Source organism: Mustela lutreola, chromosome 8 (assembly GCF_030435805.1).
Source record: "Mustela lutreola isolate mMusLut2 chromosome 8, mMusLut2.pri, whole genome shotgun sequence".
Lineage (NCBI taxonomy): Eukaryota > Metazoa > Chordata > Mammalia > Carnivora > Mustelidae > Mustela > Mustela lutreola.
The window spans coordinates 132,308,983-132,332,175 of NC_081297.1; the positions used below are offsets into that span (position 1 = coordinate 132,308,983).

Sequence of the window (23,193 nt, forward strand, 5' to 3'; positions counted from 1 at the left end):
CAATGATGCTCACCAATCTTGGAAGTAGGATGTGTCAACATAGCAAGAACTTCAATAAAGAGACAGAAAATATAAGAAAGTACCAAATATTGGTCACCGAGCTGAATAATGCAATAAACTGAAAAATACACTAGAGGGATTTAACAGCGGATTAGATGAAGTATAACAGATCGGTGAGCTGAAAGGAAAAGCAACAGAACTTACCAACACAGAGCAGCAAAAAGAAAAAAGAATTAAAAAATTAAGATAACTTAAAGGACCCGACAATATCAAGCAGAATAACTTTTGCATTATAGGTGTCCCAAGGAAGAAAAGAGAGATAAAAGTGCAAAAAACTTATTTGAAAAAATAATGGCTAAAAGATTATCTAACTTAGGCAACGAAGCAAATATCCAGGAGCAGGAAGCCCCAGAGAGTTCAAAAATGAATGAATCTAAAGAAAGCCACACCAATACACATTATAATTAGGATGGAACCAAGTAATAACAAGAAAATACATAAAAGTAAAATTCTCATTGGAAAATTAAATATATAGGAAGAGGAGGATTAATCATTTATAAAGACACTAAGAAAGTTAAAGTACAAAAGTATTTAATTTGTTGAAAACTATAATAATTAGTTAAGGGAATATATGATATAAAACATAAAAATGACATCAGAAATATAAAACATGGGAGTGTATAAAAATGTAGTTTTGGAATGTGTTTAAATATATGTTGCTATGAACTTAAAATAGACTACTATGTGTGGGATGATATATACCAACCACATTGTAACCACAAAGAAAAAAAACTTGGAGTAAATACAGTAAGTACACAAAAAAACATGAGAAAGGAATCTAAATATAGCACTAAAGAAAGTCATTAAATGACACATTAGACCAGATAGACTAATACAGAACACTTCTTCCAAAACAGCAGAATACACGCTCATATACACATGGAATAGTTCCCAAGATAGATCACATGTTCGGCCACAAAACAAGTCTCAGTAAATTCAAGAAGAGTGAAATAATATCAGGTATTTTTTCTAATCACAATGGTATGATACTAGAAATCAATTACAAGAAGAAAGTTAAAAATACATGGAAATTAAATAATACACTACTGAACAACTACTGGATCATGGTAGAAAACAAAGGAGAAATTAAAAATACTTAGACAAAAGTGAAAACATAAATGTGACATGTCAAAATCTATGGGATGCAGCAAAAGCAATTCTAAGAGGGAAGTTCATATCAATATAGACCTACCTCAAGAAAGAAAAAACATGCCGATTTAATTTTACACCTAAAGGAACTAGAAAAAGAAGTACAAAGCCCCAAGGGGGGAAATTTAAAAAAGAGAGTGAGAAAAAAAATGAAATAGAAACTAAAAATAAAATAGAAAAGATCAAAAATATATATGTTTATAAAAAAATAAAAAATTAAAAAAAAAAAAAGAAAAGATCCCACAAACTAAGAGCTGGTTCTTTGAAAAGATAAAACTGATAAACCTTTAGCTAGACTCACCAAGAAAAAAAGAGGATTCAAATAAATTAAAAATGGAAGTTACAATTGATACCAAAGACATGAATCATGAGCATACAATTATCAACCAAGAAACTGAAAAGATATTCTGCACTCATGGAAGAATTAATATTGTTAAATATCTGACCTAAAGCTATCTATAGATTCAATACAATCCCTATGAAAATTCTAGCGAAAATTTTGTATAGCAATGGAACAAGTAATTCTAAAATTTATATGAAACAACAAAGGATCTCTAATAGCCAAAACAATATTGAGAAAGGACAAAGCTGGGGGTATCATACTGCCTGATTTCAAACTATACTACAAAGCCATACTAATAAAAATAGTATAGTATTTGCATAAAAACGGACACATAGATTAATGGAACAGAATAGAGAGCACAGAAATAAACCCCTGCATATATAGTCAATTAGGTTATGACAAAGGATTCAAGGATACACAATGGGAAAAGGATCGACTCTGCAGTAAATGGTGCTGGGAAAACTGGACAGCTACATGCCAAAGAATGAAACTGGACTGCTATATTACACCATACACAAAAATTAACTTAGAATGGATTAAAAATTTGAATGTAAGGCCCCAAACCATGAAATACCTAGAAGAGAACATTAGGCAGTAAATTCCTTGATATTGGTCTTAGTGATGTTTCTTGGATCTGACTCCAAAGGCAATCAAACAAAAGCAAAAATAAACAAGTGGGACTACATCAAACTAAAAAGTTCTGCGCAGCAAAGGAAAACATCAACACAATGAAAAGACAATGTACTGAGTGGCAGAAAATATTTCAAATCATATATCCAATAAGGGGTTAATATACAAAATATATAAAGAATTAGTAACACAATAGCAAAATCAAAACAAACAAACAAACAAACAAAAACAAAACAAAACAAAACAAAAAAAACCCCAAACCAAAAAACACCTGATTAAAAAGTGAGCAGAGGATCTGAATAGGTATTTTTCCAAAGACATACAGATGGCTAACAGGCATGTGAAAAGGTACTCAATATCACTAAGCATTAGGTAAATGCAAATGAAAAATACAACAAGATATCATCTTATACCTGTCAGCATAGCTTTTATCAAGAAGACAAGAAATAACAAATGTTGGCTAGGATGTAGAGAGAAGAGTAAAAAGTGTTTCCTAATTCACTGCTGGGAATATGAATTGGTACAGCCACTATGGAAAACAGTATGGAGGTTCCTTAAAAAATTAAAAAATAGAACTACATATGATCCAGCAATTCCACTACTGGGTATCTATCCAAAGAGAATGAAAACAGTAATTCAAAAAGATATATGTACCCCTATATTTACTGTAGCATTTACAATAATCAAGATATCGAAGCAACCTCTGTCCAGTGACAGATGAGTAGATAAAAAGGTTGTGGTAATTATTCAGCCATAAAAAAATGAAATCTTGGGGCACCTGGGAGGCTCAGTCAGTTAAGCACCTGCCTTCGGCTTAGGTCATGATCCCGAGGTCCTGGGATGGAACCCTGCATTGGACTACCTGCTCAGGGGGAAGTCTGCTTCTCCCTCTGCCCCTCCCCCTGACAATGCTCACTCTCTTCGCTAATAAATAAATGAGATCTTTTTAAAAAAATGTTAAAAAAATGGAACCTTTGCATCTGCAGCAACATGGATGGACCTTTAGGGGATTATGTTAAATGAATTAGTCAGACAAAGACAAATGCCCCATGAATTCCCTCATCTGTGGAATTTAAGACAATAAAAAAAACCCAAACCCAGAATCATTGATACAGAACAGATTGGTGGTTGGCAGAGTGTAGAGGGGGCAAAGTGGGTGAAGGGCATTAAAAATTGCAAACTTTCAATTATAAAATAAATACATCCTGGGGACATAATGTACAGCATATGGAATATAGTCAGTAATACCATATTAACTTTCTAAGGTGATAGGTGATAGACTTTATTATAGTGACAATTTTACAATGTTAACAAATATTAACACTACTTGTACACCTGAAACTAATATAATATGGCATACCAATTTTACCTCAATAAATTTAAAAGTATTTCAGCCATTCTTGGGCACCTGGGTGGTTCAATGGGTTAAGCCTCTGCCTTTGGCTCAGGTCATGATCTCAGGGTCCTGGGATCGAGTCCCGCATCAGGCTCTCTGCTCAGCAGGGAGCCTGCTTTCCCCTCGCTCTCTGCCTACTTGTGATCTCTCTCTCTCTGTCAAATCAATAAATAAAATCTTTTTTAAAAATTTTAAAAAATAAAATTTTTTCAGCCATTCTAATAGGTAGTGTGAGATATAATAAAACAGTGTTTTGCGGTGGGTTTAATTTTCATTTTCCTAAAGACTAATGTTGTGCATCTTTGTTGTTAATAGATTTGTATTTTATTTTTTTAAATTCAAGTTAGTTAACATATAGTACATTATTAATTTCGGGGTAGAATTTAGTGATTCATCAGTTGCATATAATATCCAGCAGTCATTACATCAAGTGCCTTCCTTAATGCCCACCACCCATTACCCTATTCCCTCACCCACCTCCCCTTCAGCAACCCACAGTTTGTTTCCTATAGTTCAGAGTCTCTCAAGGTTTGTCTTCCTGTTTTTAACCTTTTTAAATTTCTCCTTCCCTTCCCCTATTTCACTATTTTGTTTCTTAAATTCCACATATGAGTGAAATCATATGGTGTGTGTCCTTTTGACTGACTTGTTTCACTTAGCATAATACACTCTAGTTCCATCCATGTTGTTGCAAGTGCCAAGATTTCGTTCTTTTTGATGGCTAATATTTCATTGTATATATATATATAATATATATATAACTATATATATATTTCATTGTATATATATATATATATATATATATATATATATAAAATGGAATGTTCCTTATTTTATTTGTTTCTTTGAGAGAGAGCAGGAAACACAGTCAGGGAGAGGGGTAGAGGGAGAAACTGGCTCCCACTGAGCAGGGAACTGATGCAGGGTTCAATTTCAGGACCCCAAGATCACAACCTGAGCTGAAGGCAGGTGCTTAATAGACTGAACCAACCAGTCACTCCACCACTTCTTTATACATTCATCTGTCAATGGACATCTGAGCTTTTTCCGTAGGTTGGCTGTTGTGGACATTGCTGCTATAAATAATTGGCGTGCATATGTCCCTTTGAATCACTATTTTTTGTATCCTTTGGATAAATACCCACTAGAGCAATTGCTGTATCATAAGGTAGTTGTATTTCTAACATTTTGAGGAGCCTCCACATTGTTTTCCAGAATGGCTTTACCAGTTTGCATCCCCCCAACAATTTATGTGCATCTTTTCATATGTTTGTTATCTGTTACCTTTCTCAGTCAAGTATATATCAAATCTTTTGTCCATCTTTTTAGTTGGATTTTTTACTAATGAATTTTGGGAGTTCTTTATATATTTTAGAAACAAGTCTTTTATCAGATGTACAATTTGTATACGTTTTCTCCCAGTTTATAGTGTGATTTTTTAATTCTCTTAAGGGTATCTTTCAAAGAGAAGTTTTTAATTTTGCTGTTCCAATTTATTAGTTTGGTTTCTATGAATCATGCTTTTGGTACTTCATCTAAGAACTCTTTGCCTGAAGTCATAAAGATTTTCTCCTATGTTATTTTTCTTTTTCTAGAGAGTTTATAGTCATGGAGCTTGTTTGCTCTTCCTAGTATGAAGAGCCTTTATTATTTGCAGCAGGAAGTGGAAGAGTTCACCACAGCTCTAGCTCCAGGGACTGGACAAAGACCCACTCTGTCATTGCCCTGTTGGGCTTTACATTTAAAGTCTCTTTCTTTCTTACTTTTTTTTTTTTTTTTTTAGTAGTTTTGGAAGAAGAGTTCAGTAATTCTTCAGTTGCATATAATACCCACTGCTCATTTCATCAAGTGCCCTCCCTAATGCCCATCACACAATTACCCCATCCCTCCATCCATCTTTCCTCCAGTAACCCTGTTTGTTTCCTATGGTTACAAGTCTTTTATGGTTTGTCTCCCTCTCTGATTTCATCTGATTTTTTCCTTTCCTCTCTTCCCTTGTGATCCTTTGTCCTGTTTCTTAACTCCACCTAGAGCTACCCTATGACCCAGCAATTACACTACTAGATATTTACCCAAAGGATACAAATGTAGTGATTTGGAGGGTTACCTGCACCCCAATGTTTATAGCAGCAAAGTCCACAACAGCCAAAATATGGAAAGAGCCCATATGTCCTTCAACATAATAATGGATAAAGAAGATGTGGTATATATACACAGTGGAATATTACTTAGCCATTAAAAAATGAAATCTTACATTTGCAATCACATGGGTAGAACTAGAGGGTATTATGCTAAGTGAAATAAGTCAACCAGAGAAAGAAAATTACCATATTATTTCATTTTATTTTTGTATAAGGTTTTGAATGGATTAAAGTTCTTTAAAAAATATGGATATCCAGGGGCCCTTAGGTGGCTCAGTGGGTTTGAAGCCTCTGCCTTCAGCTCAGGTCATGATCCCAAGGTCCTGGGATCGAGCCCCATGTCAGGCTCTCTGCTCACCGGGGAGCTTGCTTCCTCCTCTCTCTCTGCCTGCCTATCTTCCTACTTGTGATCTCTATCAGTCAAATAAATAAATAAAAATATTTTTTAAAAAATATGGATATCCAGGGGCACCTGGGTGGCTCAGTGAGTTAAGCCTCTGCCTTCAGTTCAGGTCATGATCTCAGGGTCCTGGGATTGAGCCCCGCATCAGGCTCCCTGCTCCCAGACCCGCTGAGCGGAGAGCCCACTTCTCCCTCTCTTTGCCTGTCTCTCTGCCTACTTGTGATCTCTCTATCAAATAAATAAAACCTTTAAAAAATATGGATATCCAGGGGTGCCTGGGTGGCTCAGTCATTAAGCATCTGCCTTCGGCTCATGTCATGATCTCAGGGTCCTGGTCTCGAGCCCTGCATCAGGCCCCCTGCAGGGGGCCTGCTTCTCCCTTTCCCACTTACTCTGCTTGTGTTTCTTCTCTTGCGGTGTCCCTGTCAAATAAATAAATAAAATCTTTTAAAAAATATGGATATCCAATTGTTCCATTCTGCCCTTTCGTCACTAAATTGCCTTTGCATCTTCTTTAGAAATTAGTACCATATATGTGTTGGTCTAATTCTGGACTCTGTTCTGTTCCATTGATATACTTTCTGTCTTTACACCAATACCAGACTTTCTCAATTACTGTGGGTTATAATAACTCTTGAAATCAAGTGGTCTTAGTCTTCCAACTTAGTTCTTTTACTGTTCAGGTATTCTAGGTTCTTTGCATTTCCATGTGAATTTTAAAATCATTTGGTTAATTTCTATTTTAAAAAAGTCTTCGGGGATCTTTATTGGATTGCATTTAATCTATAGCCCAATTTGGTAATTTTTAAATAAGATTTTTAATAAGATAGAGTCTTCCAACACATAGATACAGTAAATCATACTCCATTTATCTAGGCCTTCCTTAGTTTCTCTCAGCACTGTTCTATAGTTTTTGGTTTTGTTAGATTTGGTTTTTGTTAGATTTATCCCCCAAAATTTCATAGTTTTTGATGCTATGTAAATGGCAATTTTAACTGCTCATTGTTAGTATATAAAATACAACTGATTATTATATATTTTGTATCCTTCAACCTTGTAAACTCGTTAGCTCTAGCTTTTTTTAATAGATTCCAATTGATTTTTATATAGTTAATAATGCTGTCTTCAGGTAAAGATAGTTTTTCCTTATAATTTGTATGACTTTTATTTCTTTTCTTGCCTTATTTTATTGGCTATAATCTCCAGTAAGATGTTGAATAGAACTGATAATAGTGGACATTATTTTGTAGGAGAAAAGTATTCAGATTTTTACCATTAGGTATGATTTTAGCTGTAGGTTTTTAGGCTTTTGTTTTTAATCAGATAGAGGAAGTTCATTTCTATTTTTAGTTCATTGAGAATGGATATTGTTTTTTGTCAAATGCATTTTCTGTGCCTACTGAGATGATCACGTTTTTTCTTTTAGTTAATATGGTAACTTAGATTGATTTTTGAGTTAATCTAACCTTGGATTCCTGGGATAAACTCCACCTGGATATGAATTATTTAAAAATGGATGTTCTAGGGATGTTTCCATAATTTGGCTATTGTAGATAATGCTGTTATAAATTTCAGGATGTATACAGCCCTTCAAATTACTATTTTTGTATTCTTTGGGTAAATACCTAGTAGTGCAATTGCTGGATCGTGGGGTAGTTCTATTTTTTTTTTACTATGAATTTGATTTTCTTTATTACCTCCTTATTAATTTCAACATTCCCAGGATTCAAAATACAATTACCCAACTTTAAGGAATAGGTGTACTCTACTAGTGAGGTTGAGGTTCCTAACAGTGTAACTAGATTGAATAGAATTTTTAACAATTTGAGGAAACTATATACTGTTTTTCATACTGGCTGCACCAGTTTGCATTCCCACCAACAGTGCAAGAGGGTTCCCCTTTCTCCACAACCTCACTAACACTTATTTTCTTGTGTTGTTGATTTTAGCCATTCTGATACGTATGAGGTGATATCTCATTGTAGTTCTGATTTGCATTTATTTGATGGTGAGTGATGCTGAGAATCTTTTCATGTGTTTGTTGACCATCTATATGTCTTCTTTGGAAAATTCTATTCATGTCTTCTATTTTTCAACTGATTATTCATTTTTGGGTGTTGATTTTCTAAGTTCTTTATGTATTTTGGATTCTAACCCTTCATTGGATGTATCATTTGCAAATATCCTCTCCCATTTAATAGGTTTCCTTTCAGTTTTGTAGATTTTTTCTTCTGTGGTATAGAAGCCTTTTATTTTGATGAAGTCTCAGTAGTTTTTTTTGCTTTTATTTCCTTTGCTGCAGGAGTCATATCTAGTAAGAAGCTGCTACTGCTGATGTCAAAGAAGTTACTGTGTTTTCCTTTAGGATTTTTATGGTTTCAGCTCTCATATTTATGCTCTTAATCCATTTTGAATTTACTTTTGGGTATGCTGTAAGACAGTGGTCTAGTTTTCCCATTATCATTTGCTGAAGAGACTGTCTTTCTCACTGGATATTCTTTCCTGTTTTGTTGAAGATTAATTAACCATATGGTTGTGGGCTCATTTCTGAGTTTTCTATTTTGTTCTATTAATCTATGTGTCAAATATTTTTGTTCCAGTATCATACTGTCTTGATCACTACAGCTCTGTAATATGAAGTCCAAAATTGTTTGTTTCAGCTTTGCTTTTCTTTCTCAAGGTTGCTTTGGCCATTTCAGATCCTTTGTTGTTCCACACAAATTTTAAGACCTTTTTTCCTAGCTCTATGAAAAATGCTGTTGGAATTTTCATAGGGATTGCATTAAATGTGTAGATTGCTTTGGGTACTATAGGCATTTTAATATTATTTGTTCTTCCAATCCATGATGGAGAAAGATGATGTGTGTGTGTGTGTGTGTGTAGTATATGTATGTATATATGTATTGTGTATAAATATATGTGTCTGTATATACATACACACATAATGGATTACTGCTCAGCCATAAACATGAATAAAATCTGCTATTTGCAATGACATTGATAGAGTTAAGAGAGTAGTATGCTGCGCAAAATAAGTCAGTTGGAGAAAGACAAATACTACAGGATTTCACTTGTGTGTGGAATTTAAGAAACAAAACAAATGAGCAAAGGGGAAAAAAGAGAGTGAGGCAAACCAAGAAACAAGACTTTTAATTACAAAGAACAAACTGATGGGTTCCCAAAATGGAGGTGGGTGGGAGATGGGTTAAATAGGTGATAGGGATTAAGGAGTCCACTTTTTGTGATGAGCACCAGGTGTTTTACAGAAGTACTGAATTACTATATTGTACACCTGAAACTAATATAACAGTATATTATACTGAACTATATGTTCGTTAACTGGAATTTTTTAAAAAAACTTCAAAAAACCATTATTTCATTCTCATCTCTAAGGAAGAAAAATAAGAAGTGTTTTTAGGATAGCTTACATTTACAGAATAATTGAGCAAATAGTACAGAAGTTTGATATATATATTCCACTCCCCTCATTCCAGTTTCCCCCATTATTAACAAATTGCATTAGTGTGATGCATTTGTTATAATTAATGAACTTTTTTTTTTTTTTACAATTAAGGAACTAATACTGATACATTATTATTAACTAGTCCATAGTTCACATTAAGGTTCACTCTGTGTTGTACAGTTCTATGGGTTTTACCTTTAGAATACCCTGTGCTTCACCTATTCATTCTACCTTCACTCCCCTTACATCCTTACTGCTTTTTTTTTTTTTTTTTTTTTTTTTTACTATCTGTGTAGCTTTGGCTTTTCTAAAATGTCATGTATTTGGAATCATACAATATGCAGACGTTTCACTTACCAATATACTTTCAAGTTCCTCTGAATCTTTTCATGACTTGATAACACATTTCCTCTCATTACTGAGTAATATTCCATTGTAAGGATATATTAGAAATTGTTTATTCATTCACATACTGAAAGACATCTTGGTTGTTTCTAGTTTAGAGAATTATGAATAATACTAACATTCATGGATAGGTTTTTGTGTGGATATAAGTTTCCAACCCAAATGGATAAATACCTAGGTGTGTGGGTAGTACATGGTAAAATGATATTTAGCTTTAAGAAATTGCCAAACTGTTTTTCGAAGTGGCCCCACAATTTTCATTTCCATAAGCTTTATAGAGGAGTTTTAGTGTTGCTTTGCAGGCTTTCCAGCATCTAGTATTTTGGATTTTAGTCATTCTACTAGGTAAATGGCATAATCTCATTGTTTTAATTTTATTTCCCTAATGATACATGATCAGCTTGTCATATTTCTAGTGAATATGTGTGTATTCATCTGTGTATCTTCTATAGTATTAAATTAAATTTGCTAAGAAAATGTTAAGAACATCTACCTCTGTTTTTGTAATGAATATCAGTCTATAGTTTTATTATAGTGTCTGTTTGATTTTGGCCTCAGATTAATATTGGTCTGATAGAATGACTCAGAAAGTAGTTCCCCCTTGTTAATTTTCTGGAATAGTTTGTGTATAATTGACATTATTTCTTCCTTATGCATGGTAGGATTTTGGTATTATTTCTTCCTTAAATATTAGGTAGGATTCACCAATGAAGTCACGTGGGTGTCCAGTTTTCTTTATGGGAATGTTTTTAGCTGTATATTCAACTTCTTTAGTAGATGTAAGGCTGTTCAGATTATTTTTTTAGGAGTGATTTTTGATGGTTTGTTTCTTTTATGGAATTATGTCATAAGTTTTTTATCCTTGAGGCTTTTTGACTTTGCTATCTATGTATTCTGTGTTTATACTGGCCATTTAAAAACTATACTGCCAGCTTCTTAGAATTTTCTAAGGTTTGACTTGGAAAACTAGAATTACAGTAAAGCAAAGCATAAACCAGGATGGTTAAGATATCCCCATGAAAATGTAGAAGTAATTCTACTTGATTGCCACATGGCCACATATTATAATACAAGTGAAAAAATGGAGATTGATGTTAGAATATACTTAAATATAAAAAAATTTCACAACTCCACTTTTCAGATTACAATGTAAACTTATAATAAGATTACTAAAAATTTAAGTATTTTGCTTTTATACAGATAACCAAAAGCATTAATATTTAAGATAAGGATATTACTGATACAGTATTTTTATTTATATAACTAAACTTTTCTTTCTTATATTTCCTGGGAGAATCCTTCAACCCCTCTGCGTTTCAGTTCATTCATTTGTAAAAATGAGGCAATTAGACTAGACATTTGCTAAGGTTTCTTCTAGATTTAAAAATATTATTCCAATACTTAGAATTTACTAAAAAAAAATTTGTAAAGTTAACTACAAAGTGCTTAATTCTTAAGTATTTTAATCTACTCATATCAATTTGAACATAAGTATACACTGATGACTAATAAATGATTTGTAGATATTATAAAATGAATTTTTCTCAAGTTTATTTACTTGTAAGCTGCCAATCTAAAGTAATACTATCTTGGGAAGAGAGAAAATGGAGTCACAAAATCTTTACACCTCATGTTCCAAAAGAAGATAAGTGTCTCTTGTTTAAGATTTCTATTGAGAATCCAAATCAGAGTGGCACTCACTTTAGTGTCAGTGCTTTTGTTATTCATCTTCCTAAGGAGAAAGGTAAAAGCAAAAGTTTTTGAAAAGATACTTTGGCACCATTGCAAGAGCAATGTTACAAAGTAACAATGTTACAAATTAACATAGCCCTGTATAAAATTGTGAGAATTTAAGTTTTTCATGGATCCTGGAAATTAAGCTTGTTTTTGTGAAGAACTTGATCAGAACAAAACAGTTTCACTGAATGTTATGTTGTCTGGGCACTCTTTAAGAGCACACGGACATAATTTATTCTCTAACCGGAGCCATGCTCTGGTTCAGATATAAAACTTTCACAGAAAAACTCTGCAGGGTATGTGTAAAAGGAAACATTTAAAAATTGTATTGTAATTACAACAGACTATAAAAATACAGATTTAGTCATTGTTTATCCTTTGCTCATTCTTGGAAGATTTTAAAAAAACTAAAATTTGTAATGAAAATTTTCTGGAAATCTTGTGTGGCTTACCATCATCCAATTTTCTTTATATCCAAGACAAAAATTATAGATTTTAAATAAAGGTAAGTTCAGGTCAACAGGTTCCTTTGAAGCAGCTCTGTCTGTAGTGGAAGCTTCTGGTAGTGCCCTACAATGCACCCCCCCCCCCACCCCGTCCCACCTTGGATGTTAGCCACAGCTGTAGTGGATTTCTATATTCAATCTCAGACTCACCTTTTGGTGATAGCAACTCACCTCCAATGAATGTCCCATTTCTCCACTTTCTGACAAAGTGTCCTTTCCAAGGCCATGGAGCCACCAAGGTGCACAGGCAATTATATCCCAGAAATGTAGAGGAGTAAAGCCCTCAATCAATGGGTCCAGGGTTAGTGGACAGATGATCTGGCCTCTAGTCAGTCCTTCTGGTGGACAATTCTGGGAAAAACCTGTTCATTTTTGTTTTGTTTGTATTTTATTTTTTATTTGTTTTATAAGATAAAAACTATTTTGTTTAATATAAAAGAATACATTTTGATTGTAGAAAGTGTTTGAGAATAGATTTCCTAAAACATCCTTCTCAGAAAAAAAAAAAAAAAAAACTTCATCAAAGATATAGAAGATCTGAACTAATTTTTTATGCACCTGTTCATTTCTAAGGAGATGGTAGTCTTGGAATCAATTCCCAAGCACTCACAGTAGAAATCTTTGTAATATATCCTTGTATCATATTTTCTTCCCTGTGTCATTTTTCCTGATCTCTCATTCCTGCCTCCTGGGATTAATTCAAAAATAAACTTCTTGTGCCTGAGTGTGTGTCTTGAGATCTGTTTTTAGGAGGAATACAACATAGGACTTTGGTATGATAGTGGAAAGGAGATCCTTAGGATAGGTTTCCAGAACTTGGTCCCCTCTCCTATTGTAAGAATAAACAGGATGATGGAAATCTCTGGTGTACATTACAACTCATAAGAATCTCACCTATGATGGAATGGGACAAGAAGCCATGAGTTATCCAATAGCTCTGTCACTAGAATGGTTTGGGGGCAAAGAATTGTGGAATTGACTAGTATTTGTTAATTGTCTGGGGAACCTAGAAAAAAAGAAGTAAAAGACTCAAATCTACCAACTGTCTTCTAAGGCACACTGAAAGCCAAAAGGCCACTTCTGCAGTCTTTAAAGAGACCTTTTATCTCCTTAGCTGTAGGAGAGCTGTGGTGAAACTCGGGCCCAGAGTTTAAGGATGGCAGACCTGCAAAGGAGATGATATGTGCAGCCTCTTCAAGTCTGCTTTGTTAAAGTCACAGTCCTGATACCGAAGGAGAGGGACGGACTTGAGATGAAAAAATCTGGGTGGATGTGCTTGAGCAGCTTGAACATCATGCCAGCCAAAGCAGTCTTTTCTCGAGCAGCCTTGCCTTACCTGGAGGCCATTCAGTGTTGGCTTGAAATGGATGCCTTCCATGTACAATAACCCCCTACCACCTCAGGATTTAATTAACTTCCCCATTGCCTTGAGAATAATGTCAAATTTCAGCTGAGAGAGAAAACATAGTCCTTGATCTGGGAAGAAAGAGCCTATTTATTGAAAGAATTTTAGGAACTGGCTAACAAGCACTAGAAGAAATCTGGAGAACATGTGTGGAAAGAGATCCTGAACGTGTCGCACCGGAGTGAGCAGAATATAAGGCTGGATAGAGGAGAGTTTATTGACATGAGTGCACTCTCTCATGACTCCAGAGCAACACCCTGGCAATGGAGCTGGTGCTAATAGGCTGTTGGGATAACTTCATGAAATTTGGTCAGGATGGTCTACAGTAAGTGAAATGGAGATGCTGAAATTGCCCGTAAAGTACTGAGGAACAGCTCAGTGGCTGAGGGGTGGGAATGTTAGAATGGATTTATTTCTTGTGTTGAGAGAGACAACCCACTACTTTCCCAGAAGGATCTAGAGAATTCTCTTTACTAAGGAAATAAAGAATATCACTAATGAAGCTGGCACCAACATCTCTGAGAAAAGTCAGGGTAGCTACATTCTGTAGACCAGAATTCACAGGAGGGGATATGATGCCACAGAATTGGACACTTTAGTATTAACTGAGATGGTAGGATTCCATAATGGCAGGAAGCAGGTGGTGATATTCAACCATCAGTGGCAAAGTAGCAACAGGCCGAAGCGGCAATCTAGATTCCCTGGTAAGCAGGGATCTGTGTTGGTGACTAATATACCATGGTGTACCTCATGCTCAAGGTAGAAGGTAGTAGACTAGAGTGTAGCTTTAATTGTAAAATCCCAAAAAAAGCATGGACGGGTGAGAAGGCTGATGTCAGCTGCTATAAAGGAGAAGTGTTTTCCTTTAATTATTATCTCATTATGTCCATCCATCGAAAAGTAGGCCAAAGCCCTTTAAAAATGCCACCTTGGGGCACCTGGGCAATTGGTTGGGTAGCTGACTCTTATTTCGGCTCAGGTCACAATCTTGGGGTTGTGGGATCAAGCCCCATGTCAGGCTCTGTACTCTGAGTCTTTGCTTCTCCGTCTCCCTCTGCTCCTTGCTGCCTGCCCCCTCCCCAGTCTCTCTCATAAATAAATAAATAAATAAAATTTAAAAAAAAAGAAAAATGCTACCTTTTCCACTACAAGTATATATAAAAAGAAATTTCTTTACTCTTTCTCTAAAGAACCACAAGTTATTTGTCAAAGTAACTGTACAATGGATAAAGGGGAATACTTAAATCTTTTAAATGTTGGATAGAGGACCAGATTGACTTGATATCAAGTATCTGTCACCATCTTCCCTCAGTTAGAGTGGTGTTATGGACACCAGGTAACAAATAAAGTCTGGGCTCCAGTCCATCTTATAGTACTTTCAGTTGGATGAGGTAGGTCCCTGTGGCTATTTCCCTGGTTTCTGAGTACATACTTGGGATATTCTTAACAGCTTCATATCAATTCCCTGACCTATGAAATAAAATCCATTATGGTAGGGAGGATCAAGTAGAAATCCCTAAAACTATACCAGCCACCCAGCCAAGATAGTAAACCAGAAAAAATATTGCATTCTGAGTGGAATAGCAGAGATTAGTACCATCTTCAAACACTTAAAGGATGCAAGGATGATGCCTTATGCATTCACATGTATCACCCTGCTGAATCACAAGGACCACAGTAGAAGACAAAGGACTATCATAAACTTAACCAAGTGATCATGCTGATCATGACTCCTATGCCACATATGATACCTCTCCTGGAACTTATGAACACAGCCTCTGGCATGGTATATGACTGTTAACCTGGAAAACTTTTTTTCAATCATTAAGAACATTGAAAGTGTTTATATATACGTAGGAAGGATATCAATGTATTCTAACCTACTGCCATAGGGTTATGTAAATTCTCCTACTCTCTCACTAGGTAGTCTGCAGGAATTTTGTTCATCTGATATTCCACAAAACCTCATGCTGGTAACTTGTATTGGTAAATTAGGCTAAAGATTTAGTGAAGAGGAAATGGAAAGGACCCTTGGTGCCCTATAAGATAGAAGATACAAGACACAGGCTAGAAGATAGAAGATTCAGATCCTTGCAGATTTTAGGGGTCCAATGGTCCAAAGGATGCTGGGTAAAGGACAAATTACTCAGCCATCAGAAAGGATGGATACCTACCATTTGCACTGACATGGATGGGACTGGAGGGTACTATGCTAAGTAAGTCAAGCAGAGAAAGACCAATTATCATATGGTTTCACTCATAGGTGGAACATAAGGAATAGCGCAGAGGACCATAAGGGAAGGGAAGGAAAACTGAATTGGAAGAAATCAGAGAGGGAGACAAACCATGAGAGACTCTAGACTCCAGGAAACTGAGGGTTAAAGAAGGGAGGAGGGAGTGGGGACGGGGGTAACTGGATGATAGGTATTAAGGAGGGCATGGGCTGTGATGAGCACTGGGTGTTATACACAACTAATGAATCACTGAACACTACATTAAAAACTAATGATGTACTATATGTTGACTAACTGAACATAGACCAAAAAAGAAAGGACAAATTACTGAACTTGCACCCTCTACCATTAATTAATAAAGAGGTATAGCATGTTGGTGGCTTTGGCTTTTGAAAGTCGAATACTGCTCTCACCCATCTGTGGGGAGACTTGGAAGGCTGCTAGTTTCAAATAGAGTCCAGAGCAGAGAGGGCTGTGCTCCAGGTTCAGGCTGTGACATAAGCTGCCCTGCTGCTCAGCTGATTACATGACAGATTATCCATTGATACTACAGATACCTGAGGTAGGACACTGTGTAGCACCTCTGGCAAGTTTTAATAGCACAGATCTTAAGTTCAGAGCAAAGTCATGCCTTCTCATTATTTGAAAAGCAACTCCTGGCATGCCTGTGGTATTCATCAGAAATTAAAAATCTGATGTCAAGTGATTAACTGGAGCTGCCAATCATGCAATCAGTACTATCAGATTCACCAAATCGTAAAGTCAGATAGTAGATAGTCACAGTAGTAATCTATCGTTCGATGGAAATGATGCATTTGGAACCAAGCCTGAGTTAGTCCAGAGGGCATGTGTAAATTGCATGGACAGGTAGCCTAGAGTCCCCCTACCATTTACCTCTCTTGCACAAATGCATCTCCTTTAACCTATTGCTAAGATCTCATGGGAAATTCCCTATGATCAGATGTATCAGTTATTTATTGCTACAGTAATGCCATAAAATAATAAAAAATCTTTATGAGAATCAACAATTAACATTTATCATTCATACATCTAAGGGCAGCTGGGAATAGGCTAGACATATGCTCTAGTCTTGGCTGGGATTGCTCACATTTTAAGCTTGGCTACAGGGTGACTGGAACAACTTAGCTCTGCTCCACATATCTTTCACTTTTCATCAGACTATCCCAGTCATATTCTTATGTCAGTGGCAGAGGTACAAGAGAAAGCAAGACCAATCATCCAAGTATTTTTCAAGCCTCTGCTTGGATCATATTTGCGGACATTCTATTGGTCCAAAGCAAAACCACATGGCTAAGTTCAGAGTCAAAAGGTGAGGCAGAATGCTCCACCCAGAGTAGGAAGGCAATGAAAAATTATATGGGAAAAGGCATGGAGAGAGGGAGAGGTGAGGAACTGAAGCACTTTTTAAAAACATTAACATGCCAGGTGACAGAGAAGGAAAAAGTAGGCCTTGTTCATGGAGGGACCAGCTTGCTCTGTGGGTGTGAGCCAACAATGGCTGGCTTCTACACTATTGTCTCTCTCAGAGGAAGTGATAGAGATCAGTGGTGAGGGAAAAATCTTCCTGACGGACAGAGCTTCAAACAGTACACTTGGTCATCCGTGCTGACAAAGACGTGGCTTCAGTTAAGAATAAAAAACTGTTTTTGATTATGGAAAAATGTGCAGATTTTTGCATCATGGAATATCAGTAAGAGAACTTTCACATGAGAAAGTAGAGATCAGGCACACAGGATGATTCCAATAGATTTCAGTCCGTCTTTTCCGTAACCACTCCAGGCTTGCACAACAAACCTATGAATAGAGTATTCATGGTGACAGAATTGGAGGCTAGGCATGGGATGGGCCCAACAGCTCGGGTTTTTTCTCATTTAGGATGATCTAGTTACTACTACTATTGAAAAGTGATCTGTCACAAGCAAAGACCAATCATTTGGTACTATCCCTTTTCTGAAATCAACTAGCTACTTGGTAACAAGTTGTGTGCATTAATTTCCTTCCACCCCAGAGGAGGAAGTAATTCAGTCCATAGTAATCAATTTGTACTCTTAACATAGGCTTGCCCTCCTTTCCAGCAGTACCTCTGCCATCATATCTAAGATAGCAATCTTAGAATCTAGAATGCCTATTACCAACACAGTATCCTGCATTACGTTGCATTAGACCAAGGATCTATTTTATAGCAAATGAACACGAACGATTAGATCAATGAACCTACACATAGAGTATTATCCAGAAGCAGTTAATCTAGGATAACTATGGCCAGATTAGGCATCAGCTCAGGTATAACATCCTGTAGGATTAAGGTACTATTTTCCAGGACATGATACATGCAGTATACCAATGAACAGTATATGATGCCATGTCCCCAAAGGCAAGGTGCAGGAACCAAGAGGATAGAAATAGGATTGGCTTTTCTTACCACCATTCCCAGTGAGCTACTTGTAAAATGTGTTTCCCATTCCTACTACCTTAAGCTTTGTTGGATTGGAGGTCCTGTATCCTGACAGGGTAAAGAGAAGCAGCTGGCACACTTCCACCAGGAGGCACTGTAAGGATTCCACAAAACTGAAGCTACAGCTGCCACCTGGTCCTGTTGGGCTGCTCATGTCTATGGGACAACAGGCAAGAAAGGGGAATTAATATGTTGGTTAACAAGAAAAGCTAGGAATGTGACTACAAAATGAAACAGTGAGGCTGTGCTGGAACTCAGGTGATTCACTGGGGGAATGTCTTGGTGCTTCCAAGGCTGGTGAGAACAGCAAACAAACAACTATGATAATCATAGACTTAAAAAGGGCAAAGTAATCAAGACCCTAGATCCCTGAAGGGATGAAGATCTGGTTCATTCTAGCAGTCAACCAAACTATACCAGTTGAATTTCTGGCAGAGAGCAAAGAAAACCTCAAATGGGGGGTGGAGGAGGGAGATAATGAATATATTTTGGCCTTGGGTTCAGTAATAACAGGAACTATAGCTTGTCTAATCTTTCTCGGTAGTCTTTTTATAGAATGTGGCTGAGCACCACCTTGAAGACTCGATGATGGAGTGGATTTAACATGGGACTCAAGCAGTTCTGCACAGGCAAGAACTACTGAGCAACACCTCTTTGGCCCAACATCACATCCTCTTACCACTTCTGCTATCAGCCACAACTGCACTTCACAGTTCTGAGCTCAGACTTGTTCCTTTTTTTGCTAGTGAAATTCCACCACAAGTGTGAGCCATACATCTTTCTCTTTTCTGTTCCAAGTCCTTTTTTTTTTTTTTTTTTAAATATTTTATTTGTTTATTTGACAGCTAGAGAGAGAGCACAAGTAAGCATAGTGACAGGGAGATGGGGAGAGAGAGAAGCAGGCTCTCTGTTGAGAGCCTGATGCGGGGCTCGATCCCAGGACCCTGGAATCATGACCCGAGCCGAAGGCAGCCGCTTAACCAACTGAGCCACCCGGGTGCCCCTCCAAGTCCTTTTTTAATGTTGGGAAAGCCCACCTTCCCACACAAAAGTACAGCCCTGAAGTGTGGGGTTAGTCAATGCTCCTGGAGGCAGCTTTCAACTAATGGGGGATGGAAACTGGTTAATAATTATCCTATCTATATTAGGTGGGCATTTATGGGAGGCATTTTGAAAGCTCCTCAGGTCTTAGAGCCCAAAATGGCAACTTTAATCATACACTTTTGTAAAGGTATTCTTCCTCTTGCTCTTTCTGTTCTCTTACTTCTGCATCCTGTAATTACTTCACAAATGACATACTTAAACCCAAGGCCCTTTCTTAGGGTCTGCTTTCAGGTGGGCTAAACCATTAATCAAATGCATATGTATCTTTTCATGTAAGTACTTTAGAAATTTTCTGCACTGTGTAGTAGAGGTGAGGTGAGGAGAGCATTTTTAATTTTTTTTTTCCTGTTTAGGCAATAAAAGAGTTGATCACATGATGCTTACTCACTCTGAAACACATTGAAACTACCTTTAATTCAATTTCTACCTGATAATATTCTAAGAATATCTGACACTTTAATAGTATAGGAACTAACGGACAAGTGAAGAAAAGCTCTACATGCTAATAAATATGACCAATAAATTCCAAATTCATACTTTCTATGACATATAAGGTTCAAGTTGTCACAGAAAATTTAAATCTGGTATTAGTCTCTGTCAAAAACTTCCTTAGCCACTCTTACAATACAAACGCACATAATACTTTTCATGTTAAAACAGTCACAGAAGTTGAATAACTTAGTCAAATTCACCTTTTTTGTAGTCAATTTTTAAAATTTTAATGTATTTTATTTTTATTTTATTTTTTTTAATTGCAACTTTTATTTTATTTTATTTTTATTCTACATTTTTTTTAATTTTTTATTTTTTATAAACACATATTTTTATCCCCAGGGGTACAGCTCTGTGAATCACCAGGTTTACACATTTCACAGCAACACCGAATCTATTTTTGATTGGCAACTCACACTGGGTTCATGTTTAATGCTCACCGCATCCCCGAAATAGCTCATCTTAGCATTCCTAGCACTAATAGGACTTTATTTAAGTTATTCTATTTTTCAGTCACAGCCCTGTGTTTTGGTAACAAGACATAATGCCAGGTTATAAATCCTTTATTTATTTATTTAAACATAGAGGAAGTTTGGTGGTGGGTATATGGTCATTTGATGTTTTTATGACTAAAAGTTCAAGGTCAGGTTCTCTTTCTTATAGAATTTAAATGTATACCTACACATGTATATGTAACTGTTATCAAAATTAAGCTTAGTCACTAAAAGAAGATTCACTGTCTGAACTTTCTTCTGTAATTTTTTCACCTTCACCATCAGGCACTGGAGCATCTGGCCTTCTGAAAGAGAAGGGAACAATTTTTGAAGGTTTTACCAGTTGAAAAATGAGTTTGCTACCTGTAAATTTGGTTCATTGCTGCTAGAATATTGCTGCTAATAAATCTGCCAAGTCTGTGTCCTTAACCGAGAGAGTCCCCTGCTCTCCACAGCATGCTTCTCTTTGGCTTCTCCAGCACTGTTTTCTCTTGCCAGTCCTTACAAAACATGCTACTTCAGCACTTTCTGCTTCTCATTTCCAGGGAGACCCAATTACAGATAGAAATGCGATGTGGAGAGGCAGGCATGCCCAGTGCTACATCTCTGTGGCCTCTAAGAGTACAGGAGGTACAGACAAAGGAAAGCTAGAAATGGGAAGAAAAGAAAATCTTCATGTTCCAGGAAAGCTGCAGAAAGGAATTTAAAAATGGAAGAGAGTGAAAAGAATGGCTATTAAGAAACACAAACAATATGGAAATTTTGCAGGGTAGAAGAGAGCCTGGTAAAAGAAGTTTCTTAGTGTTTGTTGAATATTTTCACTTATACTTTATCTTCATCGAATGAATATAAAAAGTATGAGTTGGCAAAAATGTCTCAAAGGTTCCCTAGGCACAACAAGGAGATATGAGAATGATTAAACTCCCAACTTTGCAGGGATAGATTATAATAAATCAAATGAAATTTTAATGGTGTTATCAAAATAGTCAACTAGATAGGCTCTATATATAGTGTTTGTTAGTAAATCATCTAATCAATATGGTAATACTATCATTAAGCAAGTAAAGTATACGTCTGGGGAAATTAAGAGGGAAAGGGAAAATGATATAGCTGTTCTATCTTAATAACCGAAAACTACCAGACTCTGATTTTTACTCAAGAATTAGGAAGGGGAGGTGAACCATGAGAGACTATGGACTCTGAAAAACAATCTGAGGGTTCTGAAGGGGCGGGGGGTGGGAGGTTGGGGGAACCAGGAAGTGGGTATTATAGAGGGCACGGACTGCATGGAGCACTGGGTGTGATGCAAAAACAATGAATACTGTTACGCTGAAAAGAAATTTTTAAAAAAATGTAATTAAAAAAAAAAGAATTAGGACACCAACCAATAAAACTCTTCTTTGCCACAAATATAATTACTATTACTCAAAATAAAAAATGTATAATCTACCATATTTATATTAGCTATTAAAAATTATGGCTGATTTTTGGCTTATGTTTTTTAATATTATACCTGTCAAGCTACAAAACAGAAATGCTGGCATTCCTCCCAGCAATGGATCAAACATAAACCCATTCGCTTTGCTGTACAATTTAAGATTATGACTTAGAGGGAGTCACATGTACTCAATACAGTAAACTTTAAAGCTGGAAACAGCATGTCTAAGTTTTGACTGATATTCCATCTGCCTAAAATACTAACACAAGACCACAGTCTTCAATGCTTTCCATAGAAATAAGAAATCTAGGAGTAGTGGGCATGAATACCAGACATATTTTCCAAATAAATTTCTCTTTGCTATACAGGTGATTTCTGTGTTTACTTTGCTAAAAAGGAAAAAAATTACCAGAGGTAACTATTTAAGTACTACATCAAATTATATCTATGGCAGCTCAAACAAATAAAACAATGTATATAATGTCTCCAGAATAAATGATACTTAAGGCCAAAAGCAGCTTAAGCCTAGGAGGAGCTGAAATAATACGCTTAATTTATGTGTGTAGCCATTTTTTAATACATGTGATCATCACAGCTAAAGAGTATAGTGGTTAAGAACACAGATTCTGTAGTCAGACTGCTTGGATTCAATCCCAGTCTTGTTAACATATTTGCGCAGCTTTGGGGAAGCTAGGTGACCACTCTGGATCCAACTAATTGACTGGATTGTTATAATGATTAAAGTGAATTATTATATATAAAGTGTATCAAATAATATTTGGCACATAGTAATATATTAAATAAATGCTATCTTGTATCATCATCATCATCACCATCATGATTATCATCATCACATACCCACCATTTTGCCAGGAACTGTGTTACATGCTGGAGATACAAAAATGAATGAAAAATCTTCCTGCCCTGAAGAAGCTGATATTTTAGGGGGATATTTCAGAGAGAGACAGAAAAGCAAATTACTATTATATAGTGTGATATACATGAATACAGATGTAGCAACTATGCTTATGTGAAAAGAAAAAAGTAACTCGCTTTATGAGGTTTGGTCAAAAAAGATTCCAGAGAAGTGGAGATATTTGTGAAGGGTATTAGGATATGAGTAGGAGTTCCCCAGAAACAGAAAAGATGGGAATAAGTGGGGATGAGAGGGTTCTGAATAAAGAAAAAAAAAGAGAATTCATGTTGCATTTGGGAACTTTAAGTCATTTGGGAGCCACAATATAAGGTAATTTTTTGTTAAAATTCGGTGACATTAGACCATTTGGCAGGAGCAATAGGTATGAGAATTTCCTTCCT

General features: G+C 36.0%; 1 protein-coding gene across 4 annotated transcripts in view; it reads right to left on the reverse strand.

The window, feature by feature from the left end:
- The window catches only part of WASHC3 (WASH complex subunit 3), a 120,242-nt gene that overhangs the window by 46,044 nt on the left and 51,005 nt on the right, over nt 1-23,193 (reverse strand). For 2 of the 4 annotated variants that reach the window (XM_059186672.1, XM_059186670.1), the window contains exon 7: nt 20,492-20,743. The exons of the other annotated variants lie outside the window; for them this stretch is intronic. In XM_059186672.1, the coding sequence (XP_059042655.1) occupies nt 20,659-20,743 (85 nt within the window). In that variant the 3' untranslated portion in view covers nt 20,492-20,658. Of the gene's footprint in view, nt 1-20,491; nt 20,744-23,193 lie in introns of those variants that run through there. 4 annotated transcript variants of the gene reach the window in all.